This window comes from Microcaecilia unicolor, chromosome 8 (assembly GCF_901765095.1).
Source record: "Microcaecilia unicolor chromosome 8, aMicUni1.1, whole genome shotgun sequence".
NCBI lineage: Eukaryota > Metazoa > Chordata > Amphibia > Gymnophiona > Siphonopidae > Microcaecilia > Microcaecilia unicolor.
Window position 1 is genome coordinate 26,499,397 of NC_044038.1, and position 20,784 is coordinate 26,520,180.

Sequence of the window (20,784 nt, forward strand, 5' to 3'; positions counted from 1 at the left end):
ACATGATGCTTCAACAGAAAGAACACCAAGTTTAAAAGTTATACAGTCAAAAGGAAACCAATTGTATGACAGCCCTGTATATTATAGTCTGTTCTATAGATTTTCTTCAAATGTTGTGCAGTGCAATTATATATTAAACTAAAAATAAAAGAGGGGCATTTTCAATATGATGTCCAAATCTGATTTTGGTTGTTTTGCAAAAAAACATCCAAAAATCCACTGCCAAACATGGTCATTGAACCCCAAAAATGTCTATCTTTTTGGTTTGAATATCACCATATTTTAGACTTTTTTTTGCTCAGTGCATCTCTCTTTAAGGGCCATTTTCAAACAAAAAACATCCAAGGGAAAAATGCACAAAAACAAGCCATTGTGCAGTCTGGGGGCCGGCAGTCTTCCTGGACTGGCCACACAGATATCCCATCCCAGCAGGGCAGTGTGGCAGCCTAGGGGGCAATGCAGTGAATTTCACATAAAAGGTCCCAGGTACACATTACATCATAACCCCCTTATATTGTATGGTGAACCCTTCAGGAATAGCAAAAGAAAAGTACTGTACCCAACTGTACACCACTACGACAGTTGTTATGATTGCAGGTATCACCTATATATGGGTTCAGTAGGTATTTTGTAGTTTGGGGGGCACTCATACTTTCCATAAGTGTACCGGTTAGAGTGGGATATGGGCCTGGTTCCCTTTCTCTATAGTCCACTGCACTGACCACTAGGCTACTCCAGGGACCTGCTTGCTGTTCTAAGATGAATGGCCATAATATCTGCAGCTGTCATAGAGCCTGGTATGTACTGTCACCTCTTGGGGTGGGGAGGTGGAAGGGGGTAAGTGACCACTTGGAGATTAAGAGGGAGGGTCATACCTTTATCACTTCAGTGGTCATCTGCTCAGTTTGGGCACCTTTCTGGCACTTAGATGTTACTGAAACAGGTTCTATTTTTTGCCCTGGACGGTTAGAGTGGGATATGGGCCACCCCTTTAAGATTTAGATGAACTGTGTAGAAAAACGTTTTTTAAATGAGTTTTGAAAATAGCGATTTGGATGTTTTTGTGAAAAAAAAAAGTCCATCTGCACTTTGTGCCATTTTTTGGACGTTTTTCTGTTCTGAAAATGAGCCCCAAAGGGACTGTAACCAGCAACAGAAATGAGCTATCACTATCAAGTTTATTTACCTTTCTCATTTCTTCTTGCCTTTCTTCCTCAGGATACTGCTCAAAGAGTGAAGATAAATTCAGTTCAATGTCTATTCCCAGAATGGAGCCAGTCCCAATAATAGTTCCTACCAAGTGAAAAACACATATAGGGCCAGATGTATAAAGGAGTTGGTCCCCTTTTGTTTATGTTAGCCATAACATCTACTTGTCTATAGACACTGGGTGATCAGCACCAGTGATATATTACAGCTCTACCACCTTTCAAAGCAACCAAAAATGAAGCAATACTTTGCCTGTATTGTTTTGAAAACTCTTTAAACTGCTCCATTTACAATGCCCCATAACCTTGAAAGAAAACATATTTAGAAGCCTGTTGCAAATTATCTCCTAGAGAACAGACATCTAACTGGTTTATGCCATGTGCAATGTTATATGTGAAATTATACTTTTTATGAACCAATCAAATCCAGTACAAGGATGTAATCAGCATTGTTCTTAGTGGCAAGGCTGTACCCAGAGCTTTGAGGGAGAATTGCAGGAAACCGTTTAAAATTATTTCACAAAAATTACATTTCTGTAGGAAGGAACCTTAAAATCCTTATTTACCCGTTCTATTTCACTTATGATTTTAAAGACCTCTAGGGGAAAGGGGAAATGGGACTTGATATACCGCCTTTCTGTGGTATTTTGCAACTACATTCAATGCGGTTTACATATATTCAGGTACTTTGTACCAGGGGCAATGGAAGATCTACCAGATCTCCTCTCTGTTTAGAGAAAAGAAGACAGGCGGAAGAGATATGAAAGAGGTCTACAAAGTCATAAATGGGGTATCATTATAATAAGTAACTCACTATGGGGCTAATTTGATAATAGGTTGCCTATGCCCATGTTCCAAAAAGGTACCTAGTGGGGACTATTTTATGAGGTATAAAAGCAACATAGTTTGTCTGTATGCCTTTATGAAATAGGCTTTAAGAATCAGCCCCAATAATGTAAGCAAAGTTATACTTACCTGTAACAGAGGTTCTCCATGGACAGCAGGATAAGTCAGCCACATAGGTGACTTGGACTTTGTTCTCCTAGAACCCAGAAAAACTTAGAAGGTTTTTCAGAGCATGTGTAAGATCTTCCACCTTTGCATTTCTGTTAGTGCCCTCAGTCCATAACAGCTTCAGCCAAAAAGAGGATGATGGGCAGGTTTGGGTGGCTAATTTATCCTGCTGACCTTAGAAAACCCTCATTACAGATCAGTAACTTTGCTTTCTCCAGGATGATTCTCAAGCTTAGGGTGGCAGGATTCCAAAAATGTGTAGAGTTCTTGATTATCTTACAACCTGTGTGTGCTGTAGTAGGATGAAACTGTTGACATGCTTCATACTATAGCTTGCAAACCAATGCTTCTTCTTCCCTATGCAGGCCTTGTACTTGGAACACTTCTTAATTATTCCATAAAGGGACATCACTGCTTTAATTTAACAGAGGAATTCCATAGGATGTTCACACTATATTAATTGATGGTGAGATACACTGGGAGGGAATGGCAAAGTCAGTTTGGAAAGGAGAAACAATGTCCCATCCGTACTTACCATTGTATATTAGGAAAACAGGAGAGGATGGTGTTATCTTCCCTTACTCCTACCCCCAAGGGAGCATTTCTTTTTAGTCTGAGTGATCTAAAGTTACTTACCAATTCCAACAGGGCTTTGCGTAGGAAGGTCAGTAGGGTCCGGACAATTCATTGCATCGAATGTAAAATCAGGAAATGCTGCAATACGATCGTTTACAAACTGTCCCTCATATGTACGTCCATTCTTGAAAGTTATCTTCCCCTAAAGATAAATAAACATATTTAAATATTTTGGATGTGGACTTTAGACTTAAATTACTACTACTACTACTACTATTAAACATTTTTATAGCGCTACTAGACTTACGCAGCGCTGTACAAATTAACATGAAAAGACAGTCCCTGCTCAACAGATTTTTTTTTTTTTTTTTTTCTAATTTTTTTTAGAAATCCAAGCACAAGATGAGTTACAATTCAGATATAGTGGTTAGTAAAGGAATCCTGTTCAGAAGGAATGGATCCTAAGGAGCTTAGCCGAGATTGGGTGGCAGAGCCGGTGGCGGGAGGCGGGGATGGTGCTGGGCAGACTTATACGGTCTGTGCCAGAGCCGGTGGTGGGAGGCGGGGCTGGTGGTTGGGAGGCGGGGATAGTGCTGGGCAGACTTATAAGGTCTGTGCCCTGAAAATGACAAATACAAATCAAGGTAAGGTATACACAAAAAGTAGCACATATGAGTTTATCTTGTTGGGCAGACTGGATGGACCATGCAGGTCTTTTTCTGCCATCATCTACTATGTTACTATGTCAGTTCCCTTCCTAAAGGACTTTGCACTCAACGGTGTGCTTGAAGCAATAGAGGAGGACGTGTCTTGCCCAAGGTCATAAGGAATGTTTGTAGGAAAGGCCGGATTTGAACCCTGGTTTACCTTGTTTTCAGCCCATTGCTCTAACTAGTGATCTACTACTACTACTACTACTACTATTTAGCATTTATATAGCGCTACAAAGCGTATGCAGCGCTGCACAAACATAGAAGAAAGACAGTCCCTGCTCAAAGAGCTTACAGATCTACTTCTCTTATACAATTAGTGGGCAATCTTATAATAGGTCACCCAATTTGGTGCCCCGCGGCTGTCTGGGCCCCTGCCGAGGGGATGCCGAGCATTCATCTTCAGATCAATAATGGTGGCAAAGAAAACAATCCTGGTGGCATGGCTATCGGCGGAGGGCCCCACGCTGCCTCAGTGGAGAGGGCAACTGATCCATTTACTACGAACTGAGAGAACGAGCTTGAGAGCTCGAAAACCGACCATCACCAAAGCTTTCTGGAACTGCTGGACCCCGTTCTGGCTGACACTAACACCCCAAGCCAGGGGGCAAATAATGAACATCTGACACAGACGCTGACCACCGGCAGCTAGAGTATGAGGACTGCGAAAAGAGACTGTGGTAGAGAACGGGAGGGAATGGGAATAAGGGGGGAGGGGAGGGGGAGAGGGAGCGAGGGAGGGGGATAAAATGTAAAAAATCTACTGGAGAGACCATTGGGACGGTGGTGATAGGCACCGAATCCTCTGATGTTGAATGACATACTATGTTTTTCTAAACCTAAGGTATTGTAGCAACCTATGTTAGACATATAAGTAGACAAGTACTGCAACGAATGCTCATTTGTGATTTCTCCAATAAAAATTATTGAAACATAATAGGTCACCCAGATTGTGAGGGTACAAAGATGTCTATTTTTGCCTATTTTATAAAAGACCCAAGCACCCAGTGAGTAAACTGGCAATAACTGCGGCTAGATTGAAGCTGTGGACATTTACGCCCGCTCTGGAGCTGGTCTAAATGTACACATGTACAATCTGTGCGACTGTGTGTATTATCTAAAGAAAGTACATACTTCAACACTACACCCACGCTTCACCCAAACTAAAGTCCAGGACATGCCTACACAGTGCACACACGTGACATAGATACTTGTACACATATACCCCATGGGGTACTTACTTCATAGTGCACTTTGCACCATAAGTGGTGGCTGTCTGCTGGCAGGCAGCAAGGTGCATATGTGTGCATTGGCTCTGACAGATGTGAAGTCTTTAGTGTCAGCAGTGCACAGGACACTAGAGTCGTGAGACCATGGTGAGATCATGTGTAACAGTGCATGGGAGGTAGTGAACCATGTGGCCAAGGGATTGGTGGAAGGTTCAGAACCTTTTCTGTTCTGCTATATCTTTTTTTTGTTGGAATGGGATAACAATACTCAAGATGTGGTCGTGTCATAGTAAATGAGAGTATGAAAGACCCATCTAGTCAATCCAGTTGAAATTCCTCTATGTTTGTCAGATAAGCATAAAAGCAACCCAACACCAGTTCCAGCCCCAACCACATTTTAAAACTTAACCTTCAACCCTTTTCTTACCGCTGACCTCTATATCAGTCCTGAGCGTGACCAGAATCTATTCATGTACTGGCCTCTATTACCCTCACTAGTAGGTCATTTCAAGTCATTAACTTCTTTGATTCTTTTCAGAGTTCCTAGAAGCCCAATACAATCATACCACTACTGATAGGATCACAGCTTCCACTTTGTGCGGATTACCTTAATTTATTCTTGCAAGCCAGAAGTGGACTTACCAAGGCTATAAGGATCATAACCACTGTTCAGGTTACCCCAATGCTTTCTTAGAAACCTCATGCAGACATTCCTCTGCTGTCAGGGCTATAATAGGCACTCTGTGCAAATTAGTCCCATTGGCTACCCCATGGCCTGTGGTTCTACTAATTCGTGCTTGCAAGGAGATACTTCCTCAAGCTGATTGTGGATGTTTGAATGCAGGTTACACAGAACATAGCGAGATTCCAGCTGAGCTGTGTATTTCCGATTCTTTTCTATCTGAATACTAACCATGCCATGCTTCTTATTGTTAAACCATTCTCCCTCGTACATTGCTCCACTTGAGTAGACGAACTTCCCACGTCCATAGCGAGCACCATTGATAAAATACCCTGTGTATTCATTTCGCAAAGGATACTGAGAGCCATGTATTCTCTTAAGAAACCAAGTGTGGATTCCATAACCATTCTAAGAGAAAAGAAAAAGAAGTGTCCAACGAGAACTAATACTTTCGCAGCAATAGCATAGAGCATTATTGAATACAAATTAATAAATTGGCATAGGTTTTTTTTTTTAATATAATGCATAGAGGGCCTGATATTCAGAGTGCGGGATGCAGCCCGCATATTCAATGTTGGGCCGTTTCCAGCATTGAATATCTGGGGTTTTTTGGAGGCCAGCTTACACTTGACCATCTAGGGGGCCCTTTCACCAAGCTGCGCCAAAAAGGGGCCGGCGCTGGTGTCGGCGCATGTTTTACATGCGCGCTGATTCCCCCTTTTACCGCAGCTGGTAAAAGGGAAGGTCTCGCTTTCCTGCAGGAAATGGCCGGGCAGCAAGTAAAGCACTTGCCGCGTGGCCATTTCAGGGGGGAGCCCTTACCACCACCCACTGAGGTGGTGGTAAAGGCTCCCACGCTAACCCGGAAAGGACAGCGTGGTAGGGGTGGGAAGTACCGCCAGGCTGCTGCAGTAGCCTGGCAGTACTTCCATTATAGCGAGCGGTAAGCCCACGTTGGGCTTACCACCGCTTAGTAAAAGGAGCCCTAAGTGAATATTCAGCGCTGACTGGTTAAGTTTATAGTGGCCAAAGATAGGACTGCTATTTAGGCGGTCCAATCTGGCTGCTAAACTTAGCCGGCCAGCGCTTGAATATATTCACGGATAGTTGGCTCATATTGCTCAATATAGCTGGTTAGCTGCTGTGTGCTAAATGGAAATATCCGGCAGAGATAACTGGCTATCTCTCGCTGAATATTAGCGGTTAGCCAGCTAAATGGTATTTAACCAACCAGTAAGTAACCACTTTTCTTGGCTCAGCACAAACATGCAAGTAATTTCCATGCTGACATTGCATTTCTCACAATGTCGTCTCCTGGGTCTGCGTTTAGTGTTGGTAAAGCTTTTCTCACAAGCAGATTTACGGAGCACTCCTTGTAAGTAATTTCTTCTGTGAATAAAAAAAAAAGTCACAAATGGCCTTATTTCCATGCTTCTAAAATGGCCTGCTTAGACTGTTCAAGATAACTCACCTGAACATATGATTCCATAATTTATTAAAATATCCTGTAACTTAAATCATTTAGGGGCCCATATTAAGCTGCAGTATAAAGTGGCCTTAGTGTACCCTTACACAGGGTTTTTCTGTGTGCTAAGGCAATTTTTACCACAGCCATAAAAATGTCCTTTTTCCAATTTTGAATGAATGGCCATATGCTAATGTTGCTTTTAGCATGTGGCCCTTTAAGAAATTAGCGCATGAGCCCTTACCGCCATCCATTTTGTAGGTGGTAAGGGTTAGCACACTATTCTTGCACAGGAATGCCCACTTTATGCCCCAGGACCTGCTCCCTCCAAGAAAAAAATTAAAAAATATTTTTTAGCGCTCGACTAGTGCACACTAATTTGGCTGTTACTGCAGGACACCTGAGCCATTTTCAGCTGCATTAAGCATGCAGTAACACTTAACGCTGCTTAGTAAAAAGGCTCCTTAGTAGAGACAGAAGTGGAAAAGGCAATGAGACAAGGAGGGGGTAGGGGTGGCATAACAAGGATATATAGAGCTCTACTTCTGCTTTCTTCCCCACAGGGTTTCTATACCAGGAAATGGGAGGCGGAGCTCCAGCTTAACTATGCAGACGAATGGTGGACACATAGCTATAGGCACTTTCTGAAGCCCTCCATTGCCCAGCCACTGACAGAAAATAGGTATAAAATCTTATACTGGTGGTATTATACCCCAGTTAGACTACAGAAGTTCTGCCCGCAACTATCGACACATTGTTGGAGGGAATGTGGAGGGAGAGGCACATTTTGGCATATCTGGTGGGAGTGCCCAAAGGTTCAAATGTACTGGACGGAGATTCTGGACAGGGTGAAGGAAATGACTGGGATTAGCTACCCGAAAAGGGCCGAGAACTGTTTATTACATGTAAGACCTGGAAAGAGCCCCATACATTGTCATAAGCTGGTCGTCCATGTCTTTGGGGCAGCGAAATTGGCGCTTGCACGGGCCTGGAAGCAGCAGGAGACCCCAGCTATGCAGGTGGTGGTGGGTAGGCTACATTACCTATATCAAATGTCAAAATTGACAGCTTTGCGAAAAGGTCAGCTTCAAAAGTTTCAAAAAAATTTGGGACGCTTATGAGCAATGGAAAGGAGTGGGGTGAGGCAGGATGGCATACACCCGAGTAGGGGGGGGGGGGGGGGATGTGGAGGGGGGGGAGGAAAGGGGAAGAATTTAAGCTGAAAAGAACTGAACAATTGAGCTGTATTATATTTTTGTTTTTAGTTGATGTAATAGTTTTACCATAACCTTGTACCAGTTGAGGCTGTTTATTCTTGAAAACCAATAAACAAATAAAAAAAAAAAAAGGCTCCTTAGTGATAGTCTTATAAAAGTCTGATATTTAAATGAAATGGCACCTTACCTGTACTCCATTTATCCACTGCCCTGTATACTCCTCATTGGATGTCAGCCATCTCATTCTTCCTTCACCATGACGAGCATTGTTTTCCCACTGGCCCTCAAAGATATTGCCAGATGCATAGCTTTGAAAATTAAATAAATAAAAAGCAGAAATTCATAAATGTATCAGTAACTGCTCTGTCTTGCATTTTCTTTGGCCTAGCAGCTTTCCTTTAATTCTTGGGCTTCTAGCTCAGTCAAAACTTGCTCTTACTACATCTATGGTACCAGAAGCCTTCGTGCACATCTGGCCAAAGGTGTCTCTATACTGTGAACACAAAACCCTTTTGATGCAAAATCATTTTAATGAAAAAATGTTCCAAAAAAAACGTTCACTCTATTACATAGCAATCACTTATCTTTCAACAGTGTCGTCCCATTGTCAAATTGTCACTTCAGTAGTTTCACATCAAGAAAGTGAAGCTGTGTAAAATATGGCACTTACACATACAAGTACCAGCATCTACATGTGTAAAGAGCAAGATCGGCACTTACACCTGGGTCACCACTTGCTCATGCCGATCCCTAAGCGATGGTGATCTTTTTTGAAATGTGTTTCTAACTAAATGGCCAAAAAAAAAAAAAAAGCTCTCACATTAGCTGTGGCACAGAAAAAAGTACTTAAATCTGACCCAATAAAGATTCTGTGGAATGTGTCTGTTCTAATTTTGAAAGTACAATAAGGGAAAACCCTCAGAATTCCCCAACCTCCAGCCTATATGTACAAGGCTTCACTTTGAGAGCCGTAGTGCTCTTCTAATATCGGAGGGGGTTGTCATCACAGACAGAAAAACCCTTGTGTTTCAAAAGGTAAGGGATACTAAAAGAATCCACAGAATCAAAAAAACGGGGGAGGATCCATATCGGAAAAACTAATATAAACAAGTTGAATTTAACTTTTTTGTATCAAGGTGTGTATTTACCACACATTTAAACACAGGTATAATTCCTGCTTGTTAAATTTGTGGTAAATACACGCCTTGATACAGCGATTTTTGCGAAACTGAGGCCTGAGTCGGTGTGTTTGGAACCCTTGACACTTCTTTATCCATACCTGCATGTGAAAAAGTTAAATTCAACTTGTTTATATTAGTTTTTCCGATATGGATCCTCCCCCGTTTTTTTGATTCTGTGGATTCTTTTAGTATCCCTTACCTTTTGAAACACAAGGGTTTTTCTGTCTGTGATGACAACCCCCTCCGATATTAGAAGAGCACTACGGCTCTCAAAGTGAAGCCTTGTACATATAGGCTGGAGGTTGGGGAATTCTGAGGGTTTTCCCTTATTGTACTTTCAAAATTAGAACAGACACATTCCACAGAATCTTTATTGGGTCAGATTTAAGTACTTTTTTCTGTGCCACAGCTAATGTGAGAGCTTTTTTCTTTTTTTTTTTTTTGATTACTTGGTAGTATTGAGGCAGTGGGCAAAAGAAATTGATTAATTCTGAGAAATCATATGAAGGGTTAAGTCTGTTTAAAAATCTGGGGTTTAAAAGCTTGGTGATTTGAATTCTAACTTTTTACCTTGCAACTAAAGTGAAGGAATGCCAGATGGTTCAGATTATTTTGAAAGTCTAGCTTGCCGAGCTAAAGGTTAGAAAGGTCAGTGAGAAATGAAACTCTGTCCCTTGTGAATGATGAAGGCTAGCTCAACATCTGTATACTATTAGGCATACTGAATAGTTTTGCAAGCAGGCATGAGCCAGACATATGACATATTGTAGTTTAAGAATAGGCTGAAATACTATTTAGAAGTGCTTAATATGTAGATATTCCTGATGTTTAGATTTGTTTTATAGGGAATTTGATTATGCTTATTTTAGAATATGTATTCTGTGTAGTTAATATGTAGGAAACCTTTTTAAATTCTGTATCATTCTTTGTCTGACGTTCTAAGTAAGATTAGACTGCAGTGAAGAGGCCAACATGTGTTTTAAGTTATTCTGCAGTTCTGGCTGGTTCAATGTATAAGCTGATAGGTGAAAGAGGTCAGGACTAGTCAGCTCTCTTCTCCTTGATTAATTATAGGTAAAATGTACGAATGGTCTTGAAAGTAATAACTGATATGTATGCCATTAAGTAAGACTGGCCCTTGACCCCTTTAATGAATGCCAGAGTTTAGTTAGCAGTTAGTACTAGGAATATGAGAATAATAAATGTAAGAATATCCATTATCCTCTAAGTGAACCCAGGTTAAGCTATAGATGAGAAATCAATCATAATAACATGTAGGAGTTCTGGAGCCCAAATGTCTAGCTTGAGGGGCCCCCAGGTCATAGGTCAGTTTAGGATGTCTGGAACCTATGTAACTGATATTTGTATAGAGCTGATTGGTTGAGGCAAGGTAATCAATCTATTCCTTAACCAATTGGAGAGTAAGGGGGGCTAGGCTAGGCTAGATAGAACTGTATTTAAGTGGGAGCAGAAGCAGCATACGTCAGAAGGACAGAAGGAACAGACAGAAGAAGGAGAAGACAGCATAAGAAGAGAAGCAGCTGAGACAGAAGCCACAAAGACACAGAGAGCTGAGAAAGAGAGGAAGAGACTTAATGCTGATGTTCTACTTTGTTTGCTGGCAAATAAAGAAGATTTCTCTCTCATTCTGGTGTGCTGTCTGACTCCTGAAGTATCATAAATTCATGCATCAATTCCTGCAACAATTCTTGGTGGCAGCGGTGGGATCCTGAATCCTGCATTAATCCCAGCACCCAACTGACTGGAGAACATTCGCCGGGTATGTATTCTGTATTCTGTATTGTAATCCTAGCTAGGAAATTGTAAACCAGCCCCTCAAAAATTGGGGGAAGGAGAGTCTGATCAACTCTCAGCGAAGGCCCTAGTACCTTCTAGTCTAGTGGAGATTAGAAGCGAAAACGCTTAAGCTTATCTGTATCTGAGAAATCTGAAATTGTTGGGTGGGATTTTCTGTACTGAATGAATGTGTGATGCCTGAATGTTAATGAGTGCGGACTTCTTATAGCTGCGTTTCCAATTAACGCGAGTTCAATTGGCCAGCAACGGAAGGAAGCGATTGTTGTCTGTCTACCATTTTGTTTCTGGATCTGCGGACCCCTTACCGCAAATCCAAAAAAAAAATTCCCCCCCTCTTTGTGTGTTGTAACTGTAAGCATTATGGGAGGGAAATCGTCTAGACAAATTGATACTCCCCTAGACTGTATGCTTAAGAACTTCAAAAAAGGATTTTTAATTAATGACTATGGACAGACTTTAAGCTCAAGTACTTTAAGAACCTTGTGCGAAGTTGAGTGGCCATCTATGGGAGTGGGGTGGCCCCCTAGTGGCAGCTTAGATATTGAAGTAATCCGGAAGGTCTACAGCATAATTGTAGGAGAACCAGAATATTCTGAACAACTCCCTTATATAGATTCCTGGGACAGCCTTGTGACTGACCCTCCCTCTTGGTTGAAAATTTATATGGGTTCCCCAGTAAAATTCATGTTAGGCCATGCTCAAAGAAAGATTAGAAAATCTAAATTGGAAGAGGGAAAGAGCCCTAGGAAGCCTACCACCCAATCGGTGGCTTCCGCCCCTACCCTGTCTGAGAAACCCATACTCTCTGATGACCCCTCAGACCTTGAGCCACCACCTTATGGCCCATTGTTGGGGTTCCGTGCCGCCCCTAGAGATCCACGCCGCCCAGCCCAAGCTTCTCCAGTACAGGCTTCTCCGGATAGTTCCTCCCCCACTGTGCGAACCCCACCACATCCTAGGTTGGACTTTTCAGCCAGTCTCTACCCTCCTCTGCCACATCCTTCCCTGCTAACCTCTGTAGACCCGCTTTGGGCTCCACTCCCTGACTCCTCAACTCCTGACAGCCCAGCCTCTCCTTCTAATACCCCTCCCCACTCATTAGGGGCCCGGCATCCCTTTCAATGGACTGAATCACCTGTGACCACCTCTCAGTCTATGAGTACCCCTCCCCATCCCTCAGGGTTTCAACCTACCTCTCCTGAATGGGTTAGACCCGCTGCAATCACTTTTGAGCATGATAGGAGGGTAGCTCCTAGCTCTACCTCAGATTCCATTCCCACCTCCTCGAGAGTTCTGCCACTCCGACAGGTAACCATCACTCGACCGGATCCTAATAATCAGGGTCAGGTTATACAGGCACAGGCCTATCAGTATGTACCCTTCACAACCACCGATCTCCTGAATTGGAAGACGCATTACCCCTCTTATACTGAAAAGCCTCAGGCAGTGGTGGACCTAGTGGCTAGCATTATGGCCACCCATAACCCAACCTGGACTGATTGTCAACAACTTCTCCTGACCCTCTTCACAACTGAGGAGAGGCGGAAGATTTTGCAAAATGCTGAGGCCATCACGCGAGAGCGTTTCCCCGGGGGGACACAGGACCCAGAGGGATGGGTTAGAGCTCGGTTTCCTCGCGCAGCTCCAGTTTGGGATCCAAATGATGGGCAGCACTATGAACTGTTGTCTGGCTATTGCCGGGACTTGCTGGAAGGTATGAGGAAAGGCATAAAGAGGCCCATTAATCTGGCAAAGGTCTCTGAAATTCTCCAAGGGGCAACTGAATCCCCTGGGGCCTTTTTAGAGCGACTAATTGAAGCCTACAGAACGTACACCCCATTTGATCCTGAAGCACTAGAAAACCAGAGAATGGTGAATAGTGCATTGGTGGCCCAGAGTATGCCAGATATCCGGAAGAAGTTGCAGCGTCAGGAGGGATTCGCAGGGATGAATACCACCCAGCTAATTGAGATCGCAACCAAGGTTTTCATTAATAGAGATCAGGAGGTGCGCCGAGAGGCTGACCGGAAGATGCAGAAGAAGGCCGACCTTTTAGCGGCAGCCATTACTAATTCCACCCTTAATCGAGGTCGACCTCTAGCTAATGGGAAGCCAAAGTGGGACCCCGGACCACCAGCCAGGCCCCGAGATTCCTTCAATCAATCCCGGCCAAGGGGGGAGAATCCCAGACCAAGATTGGAGAGGGATCAGTGTGCCTACTGTAAGGAAAGAGGGCACTGGAAAGATGAATGCCCCCAGAGGCGCCAGGGACTGAGAAGGGGACCAGGAGATCGAGGAAGCCGAGGCCGAGTTCGAGAGGGAAGATATGAGCCTGCTGAATCTGACATCATCGGGATAGCCGAGATGGCAGAATGGGACGAATAGGACAGACCGGGTTCCTACAAACTGGGCTCCCAGGAACCTATGGTCAAGTTAACTATAGGGAGCCGCTCAATTCCATTCATGATTGATACAGGAGCTGAACATTCTGTTGTGACGGAGCGATTAGCGCCTGTGTCTGGAAAAACTGTCCGAGTGGTGGGAGCCACGGGGGTGCAGAACCGGAGGCCCTTCCTGACAACCCGTAGATGCCAATTAGGCTCACACACAGTCACTCATGAATTCCTGTATATGCCAGACTGTCCAATCCCTTTGTTAGGTCGAGACCTGCTGTCCAAGCTTAGGGCCCAAATTTCCTTTGACTCTGATGGCCAGACTTCGGTCTCCTTTCGGCCCCCGATATCCAGCCCTAAGGGTATATTGAGTTTCTGCTGCCCCCTTGAAGAAGAATGGCGGCTGCATCAGTCGCAGGGCCAAGTTGACCTACCCCTGGCAGACAGCTTTCAGGTCAGTGGGGTATGGGCAGAAGATAATCCCCCAGGGTTGGCCCGAAATATTCCTCCTGTCCATGTAGACTTACTTCCAAGTGCCCGGCCAATCCATCTTCGCCAATACCCAATTCCCAGAAAGGCTCTGGAAGGGATCCAAGCACACCTGAATCGTCTGTTATCCCATGGAATTATTCGTCCTTGTCAGTCTCCATGGAATACGCCACTGTTGCCAGTTCAGAAGCCAGGGACTGAGGACTACCGGCCAGTCCAAGACTTACGAGTGGTCAACAAATCCACTATCTCATTACACCCTGTAGTGCCTAACCCATATGTCCTGTTAGGATTGATACCTTCTGGAGCTACCCATTTCACGACACTAGACCTAAAAGATGCCTTCTTTTGTATTCGGGTGGCCCCCGCCAGTCAACTGCTTTTTGCCTTTCAATGGGAAAACCCAGTAACAGGAAGGAAGCTTCAGTATACATGGACCCGCCTGCCACAGGGGTTCAAGAATTCCCCCACTATTTTTGGGACTGCCCTAGGACAAGACCTTAAGACTTTTAAATCTGAGCCTTCCAGGCGAGTTTTACTCCAGTATGTAGATGACCTCCTGATTGCAGCAGTGACTCAGGAAGAGTGTTTTGAGGCTACCAGAGAATTGCTGGAGCTACTCTTGGATGCAGGCTATAAGGTCTCACGCTCAAAGGCCCAACTTTGTCAGTCAGAAGTGAAGTATCTGGGCTTCTGTATTTCCCAGGGAAGTCGGAGACTGGATGTCAGTAGGAAGCAAGCAGTTGCTGCAATTCCTCAACCCAAGTCCAGAAGAGAAGTTAGGGAATTTCTGGGAGCAGCCGGATTCTGCAGAATTTGGATTCCAAATTTTGCACTGATGGCGAAACCCCTTTACCAAGCCACAAAGGGGGGTGAAAAGGAACCATTTGAATGGGGACCTACTGCTCAACAATCCTTCATTGCCATAAAGAAAGCCCTACTCCAAGCCCCTGCGTTAGGCCTTCCTGATGTGGAGAAACCTTTCTCATTGTATGTCCATGAGCGACAGGGGGTTGCTCTGGGTGTGCTGACCCAGATGATGGGATCCTGGCAGAGGCCTGTTGCATACCTGTCTAAACAGCTGGATGGAGTGGCTAAAGGATGGCCAGCCTGCATGAGGGCCATTGCAGCAACAGCCTTACTGGTCCAGGAAGCTGACAAGCTGACCTTGGGGCAAGAACTGGTTGTTAAAGTCCCCCACGCAGTTCTTACCCTCATGGAGTATAAGGGCAACCACTGGTTTACAAATAACCGCATGGTTAAGTACCAAGCTAGCTTATGTGAGAATCCACGGATACACCTGGAAACGGTGGCTACATTCAATCCCGCCACTCTTTTGCCAGCATCTGAGGGACCACCGGATCATGATTTTATCCAAACCATGGATGAAGTGTACTCCAGTCGACCAGATCTTAAAGATGTTCCGTGGAGGGACCCAGATGTAATTTATTTTACAGATGGAAGCAGTTACGTGGAGAACTCCAAGCGATTGGCAGGCTATGCTGTGGTGACAGAGGACAAGGTGATAGAAGCAAGAGCCCTGCCCCAAGGAACTTCAGCCCAGAAAGCAGAACTTGTGGCCCTCATACGAGCTCTGGAGTTAGCAGCAGGACTGGTGACCAACATTTATACTGATTCCAAGTATGCCTTCACAACTCTACATGCTCATGGAGCTTTGTATAAGGAAAAGGGACTCATAAATGCTGCAGGCCAACCTGTTAAGTATGGACCTGAAATACTTCAGCTGCTAGAGGCTGTGTGGGCCCCTAAGAAGGTAGCTGTTATTCACTGCAGGGGACACCAAAGGATAGATACTCCAGTGGCCCAAGGGAACCGCCATGCTGATCGGGTGGCCAAGGAAGCTGCTCGAGGACCCCCAGCAAGTACTGTGACCCCCGTGTTCCAAATTCGATTGCAAGAATGGACGCCTATGTACACCCAAATGGAAGAGAAATGGGCTCAAGAGGAAGGTGCAGTAAGGAGACCTGATGGCTGGTTACATCTCCCTGATACCAGAGTTCTGGTGCCACGCCACCTAGCTTGGCCTGTAGTGTCTCAAGCTCATGACCTATCACACTTAGGGAAAACAGCACTAGCCCGCCTACTCAGTCGAGTAGTGGTGCTGGAAGGATTGGATAGTCTGGTTGCCACTGCCTCTGCCCGATGTACTCTCTGTGCCCAGAATAATGCTCGTCAGGGACCCCGTATTCCACCAGGAGTTCAGTCTAGAGGACTAACACCCTTTGAGTCCCTAGTTATAGACTTCACAGAAATGCCCAGGAGCGGTAGGCTCCGATACCTCTTGGTCATGGTCTGTACCTTTTCTGGGTGGGTGGAAGCATATCCTACAGTCACTGAGAAAGCCACAGAAGTAGCTGGAGCCCTCCTTAGGGATGTCATCCCCAGGTATGGATTGCCCCTTGCCATAGGTTCAGATAATGGTCCCGCCTTTGTTGAAGCTACACTTCAGGCCCTGTCCCGCGCATTGCGCATTACCTGGAAATTGCATTGTGCTTATCGTCCCCAGAGTTCAGGGCAGGTTGAGCGGGCAAACAGAACCTTGAAAAATAGCCTAGCAAAGATTTGTCAGGAAACCCAACTGAAATGGCCACAGGCACTGCCACTAGCCCTCTTCCGCCTCCGATGCACTCCAACTAAAGGAACAGCCCTCTCTCCCTTTGAAATTGTGTATGGGAAGCCCCCAGCCATTTTGCAGGGAATTAAGGGAGACATAGGGATTTTAGGGTCTGCCCGGGTGCAGGAGCAGGTAGCCCTCTTGGGCAAGATAATTTCTGAGCTTCAGTCTTATGTGAGAGAAATAAACCCTGTCCCCTTCCAGGCTCAGGTACATTCCTTCCTGCCAGGGGATAGAGTTTGGGTGAAAGACTGGAGGCTCCAGCCTTTGGGGCCCCGATGGAAAGGACCTTTTACTGTTTTGCTTTCTACCCCTACAGCTGTGAAGGTCGCAGGGATAACTCCATGGGTCTATTGGTCTCGAATTAAGTCTGCTGACCAGACTGAGCCCAGCACGGATCAGACGGAGCCTAGACAGTGGAGAGCAGAAAGTGATCCAGCGGAGCCACTGAAGTTGCGCCTGACCCGAACCAAAGAATCTACTAGCTGAAAAGAAGGGTCAACTGCATACTGCAGGAGCTGCTGAACTTCGGCTTCACACTGAGACTCTTTCTTGCCCAGATTCTGGCTTTCTTGGAATTTGAGAGCTTGATCCTTGTCAGTTGAGGGTCTATCCCAACTGGTATAAGAACTCAAAGACTGAGAACATTATATGAGAGTAATCTGTGATTAGCACAGACTGTTGAAATATTATTGCTTAATTAGTTTGCTGTATTTGTTTTAGATTAGGAAGAAAGAAAATGTTAGTAGTTTGGATGCTTTTGTTGTTTTCTACTCCTTGCCTCCTTGTTCCTAAAACCCCAACTCGCTCCAACCTTTGGTTACACTCTGTCCAGGAACTAATTAGCCAGGCAAAGATTACTTCCCCTTGTATTGTGTGTTCCCGATTTTCTCCTTATACTACAGATGTCCCAGCTGTTCCTGTCCCTGTGCAGCTCCCAGCTCTTATACCTCCCTACTTTTCGAGTTCAGGTCCTTGGAGCCAGGATTATACTTGGTGGTCCTTTTATAATGCTACTTCCCCCTCTGATTCTTCTCTAAGGCCAGTTTTTACGTCTCCCTATCCAGCTTCTGGAGTGTTTTGTTTAACAAGAGACATCTCAACTGTTCTTCCCATTCCCTGTAACTATACTAATGTTCTTCCAGAGAAGGAGGAACCTGTGTGGGTAGTTTCTCCAGGTACTCCTATGTGCCCTACTACCATACCTGCAGATTATGACCAAGGTAATTATCTGGCTCCTAACTATACTACTGAGAAGACTATAGTGTCCCATCCTATTTTCTACTTTCATAAGTCCCCGGGGTATGAAGGGGTTGCATCATATGAGCGGTCTGTTACCGCTCATACTACATCTATGGTACCAGAAGCCTTCGTGCACATCTGGCCAAAGGTGTCTCTATACTGTGAACACAAAACCCTTTTGATGCAAAATCATTTTAATGAAAAAATGTTCCAAAAAAAAACGTTCACTCTATTACATAGCAATCACTTATCTTTCAACAGTGTCGTCCCATTGTCAAATTGTCACTTCAGTAGTTTCACATCAAGAAAGTGAAGCTGTGTAAAATATGGCACTTACACATACAAGTACCAGCATCTACATGTGTAAAGAGCAAGATCGGCACTTACACCTGGGTCACCACTTGCTCATGCCGATCCCTAAGCGATGGTGATCTTTTTTGAAATGTGTTTCTAACTAAATGGCCAAAAAAAAAAAAAAAGCTCTCACATTAGCTGTGGCACAGAAAAAAGTACTTAAATCTGACCCAATAAAGATTCTGTGGAATGTGTCTGTTCTAATTTTGAAAGTACAATAAGGGAAAACCCTCAGAATTCCCCAACCTCCAGCCTATATGTACAAGGCTTCACTTTGAGAGCCGTAGTGCTCTTCTAATATCGGAGGGGGTTGTCATCACAGACAGAAAAACCCTTGTGTTTCAAAAGGTAAGGGATACTAAAAGAATCCACAGAATCAAAAAAACGGGGGAGGATCCATATCGGAAAAACTAATATAAACAAGTTGAATTTAACTTTTTTGTATCAAGGTGTGTATTTACCACACATTTAAACACAGGTATAATTCCTGCTTGTTAAATTTGTGGTAAATACACGCCTTGATACAGCGATTTTTGCGAAACTGAGGCCTGAGTCGGTGTGTTTGGAACCCTTGACACTTCTTTATCCATACCTGCATGTGAAAAAGTTAAATTCAACTTGTTTATATTAGTTTTTCCGATATGGATCCTCCCCCGTTTTTTTGATTCTGTGGATTCTTTTAGTATCCCTTACCTTTTGAAACACAAGGGTTTTTCTGTCTGTGATGACAACCCCCTCCGATATTAGAAGAGCACTACGGCTCTCAAAGTGAAGCCTTGTACATATAGGCTGGAGGTTGGGGAATTCTGAGGGTTTTCCCTTATTGTACTTTCAAAATTAGAACAGACACATTCCACAGAATCTTTATTGGGTCAGATTTAAGTACTTTTTTCTGTGCCACAGCTAATGTGAGAGCTTTTTTCTTTTTTTTTTTTTTGATTACTTGGTAGTATTGAGGCAGTGGGCAAAAGAAATTGATTAATTCTGAGAAATCATATGAAGGGTTAAGTCTGTTTAAAAATCTGGGGTTTAAAAGCTTGGTGATTTGAATTCTAACTTTTTACCTTGCAACTAAAGTGAAGGAATGCCAGATGGTTCAGATTATTTTGAAAGTCTAGCTTGCCGAGCTAAAGGTTAGAAAGGTCAGTGAGAAATGAAACTCTGTCCCTTGTGAATGATGAAGGCTAGCTCAACATCTGTATACTATTAGGCATACTGAATAGTTTTGCAAGCAGGCATGAGCCAGACATATGACATATTGTAGTTTAAGAATAGGCTGAAATACTATTTAGAAGTGCTTAATATGTAGATATTCCTGATGTTTAGATTTGTTTTATAGGGAATTTGATTATGCTTATTTTAGAATATGTATTCTGTGTAGTTAATATGTAGGAAACCTTTTTAAATTCTGTATCATTCTTTGTCTGACGTTCTAAGTAAGATTAGACTGCAGTGAAGAGGCCAACATGTGTTTTAAGTTATTCTGCAGTTCTGGCTGGTTCAATGTATAAGCTGATAGGTGAAAGAGGTCAGGACTAGTCAGCTCTCTTCTCCTTGATTAATTATAGGTAAAATGTACGAATGGTCTTGAAAGTAATAACTGATATGTATGCCATTAAGTAAGACTGGCCCTTGACCCCTTTAATGAATGCCAGAGTTTAGTTAGCAGTTAGTACTAGGAATATGAGAATAATAAATGTAAGAATATCCATTATCCTCTAAGTGAACCCAGGTTAAGCTATAGATGAGAAATCAATCATAATAACATGTAGGAGTTCTGGAGCCCAAATGTCTAGCTTGAGGGGCCCCCAGGTCATAGGTCAGTTTAGGATGTCTGGAACCTATGTAACTGATATTTGTATAGAGCTGATTGGTTGAGGCAAGGTAATCAATCTATTCCTTAACCAATTGGAGAGTAAGGGGGGCTAGGCTAGGCTAGATAGAACTGTATTTAAGTGGGAGCAGAAGCAGCATACGTCAGAAGGACAGAAGGAACAGACAGAAGAAGGAGAAGACAGCATAAGAAGAGAAGCAGCTGAGACAGAAGCCACAAAGACACAGAGAGCTGAGAAAGAGAGGAAGAGACTTAATGCTGATGTTCTACTTTGTTTGCTGGCAAATAAAGAAGATTTCTCTCTCATTCTGGTGTGCTGTCTGACTCCTGAAGTATCATAAATTCATGCATCAATTCCTGCAACAGTATTGCTCTCTTTCTCTTTTGTGATATCTAACTAAACGGCTACTGCCACCGGATGTGCTGGGACTTCCACGTGCACTCCCGCGAGTCCTTATATGTATTTAACAAAAGACCCCACATTCGGTGAGCCTTTTATAGAAATACCCAGAAACAGTAATCGCCTCAACTTGGATGTCCCGTTTCCCCACATACAGAGCCTATGCAAAATGGGGATTTTATACATACCATCTTACACCCCAGCCACTTCTGATGTTATTCACCCAGTCACCCTCATACCAAGATGTCCCTTCTTCATTAAAATAAATGGTCCCCTAAAAAAAAAAAAAATCAGTATTATGAACTGGTTTTATCCAGATTTTAATAGAAAGGGTACA

The 20,784-nt window shown here is 43.8% G+C and overlaps 1 protein-coding gene across 1 annotated transcript in view; it reads right to left on the reverse strand.

The window, feature by feature from the left end:
* Positions 1 to 20,784, reverse strand: part of RSPH10B (radial spoke head 10 homolog B) — a 101,063-nt gene that overhangs the window by 55,809 nt on the left and 24,470 nt on the right. The window contains exons 6-10 of the mRNA XM_030212022.1: positions 20,636 to 20,721; positions 8,289 to 8,409; positions 5,651 to 5,827; positions 2,859 to 3,000; positions 1,187 to 1,293 (exon numbers count right to left, since the gene is read on the reverse strand). Of these exons, the coding sequence (XP_030067882.1) occupies positions 1,187 to 1,293; positions 2,859 to 3,000; positions 5,651 to 5,827; positions 8,289 to 8,409; positions 20,636 to 20,721 (633 nt within the window). The remainder of the gene's footprint in view (positions 1 to 1,186; positions 1,294 to 2,858; positions 3,001 to 5,650; positions 5,828 to 8,288; positions 8,410 to 20,635; positions 20,722 to 20,784) is intronic.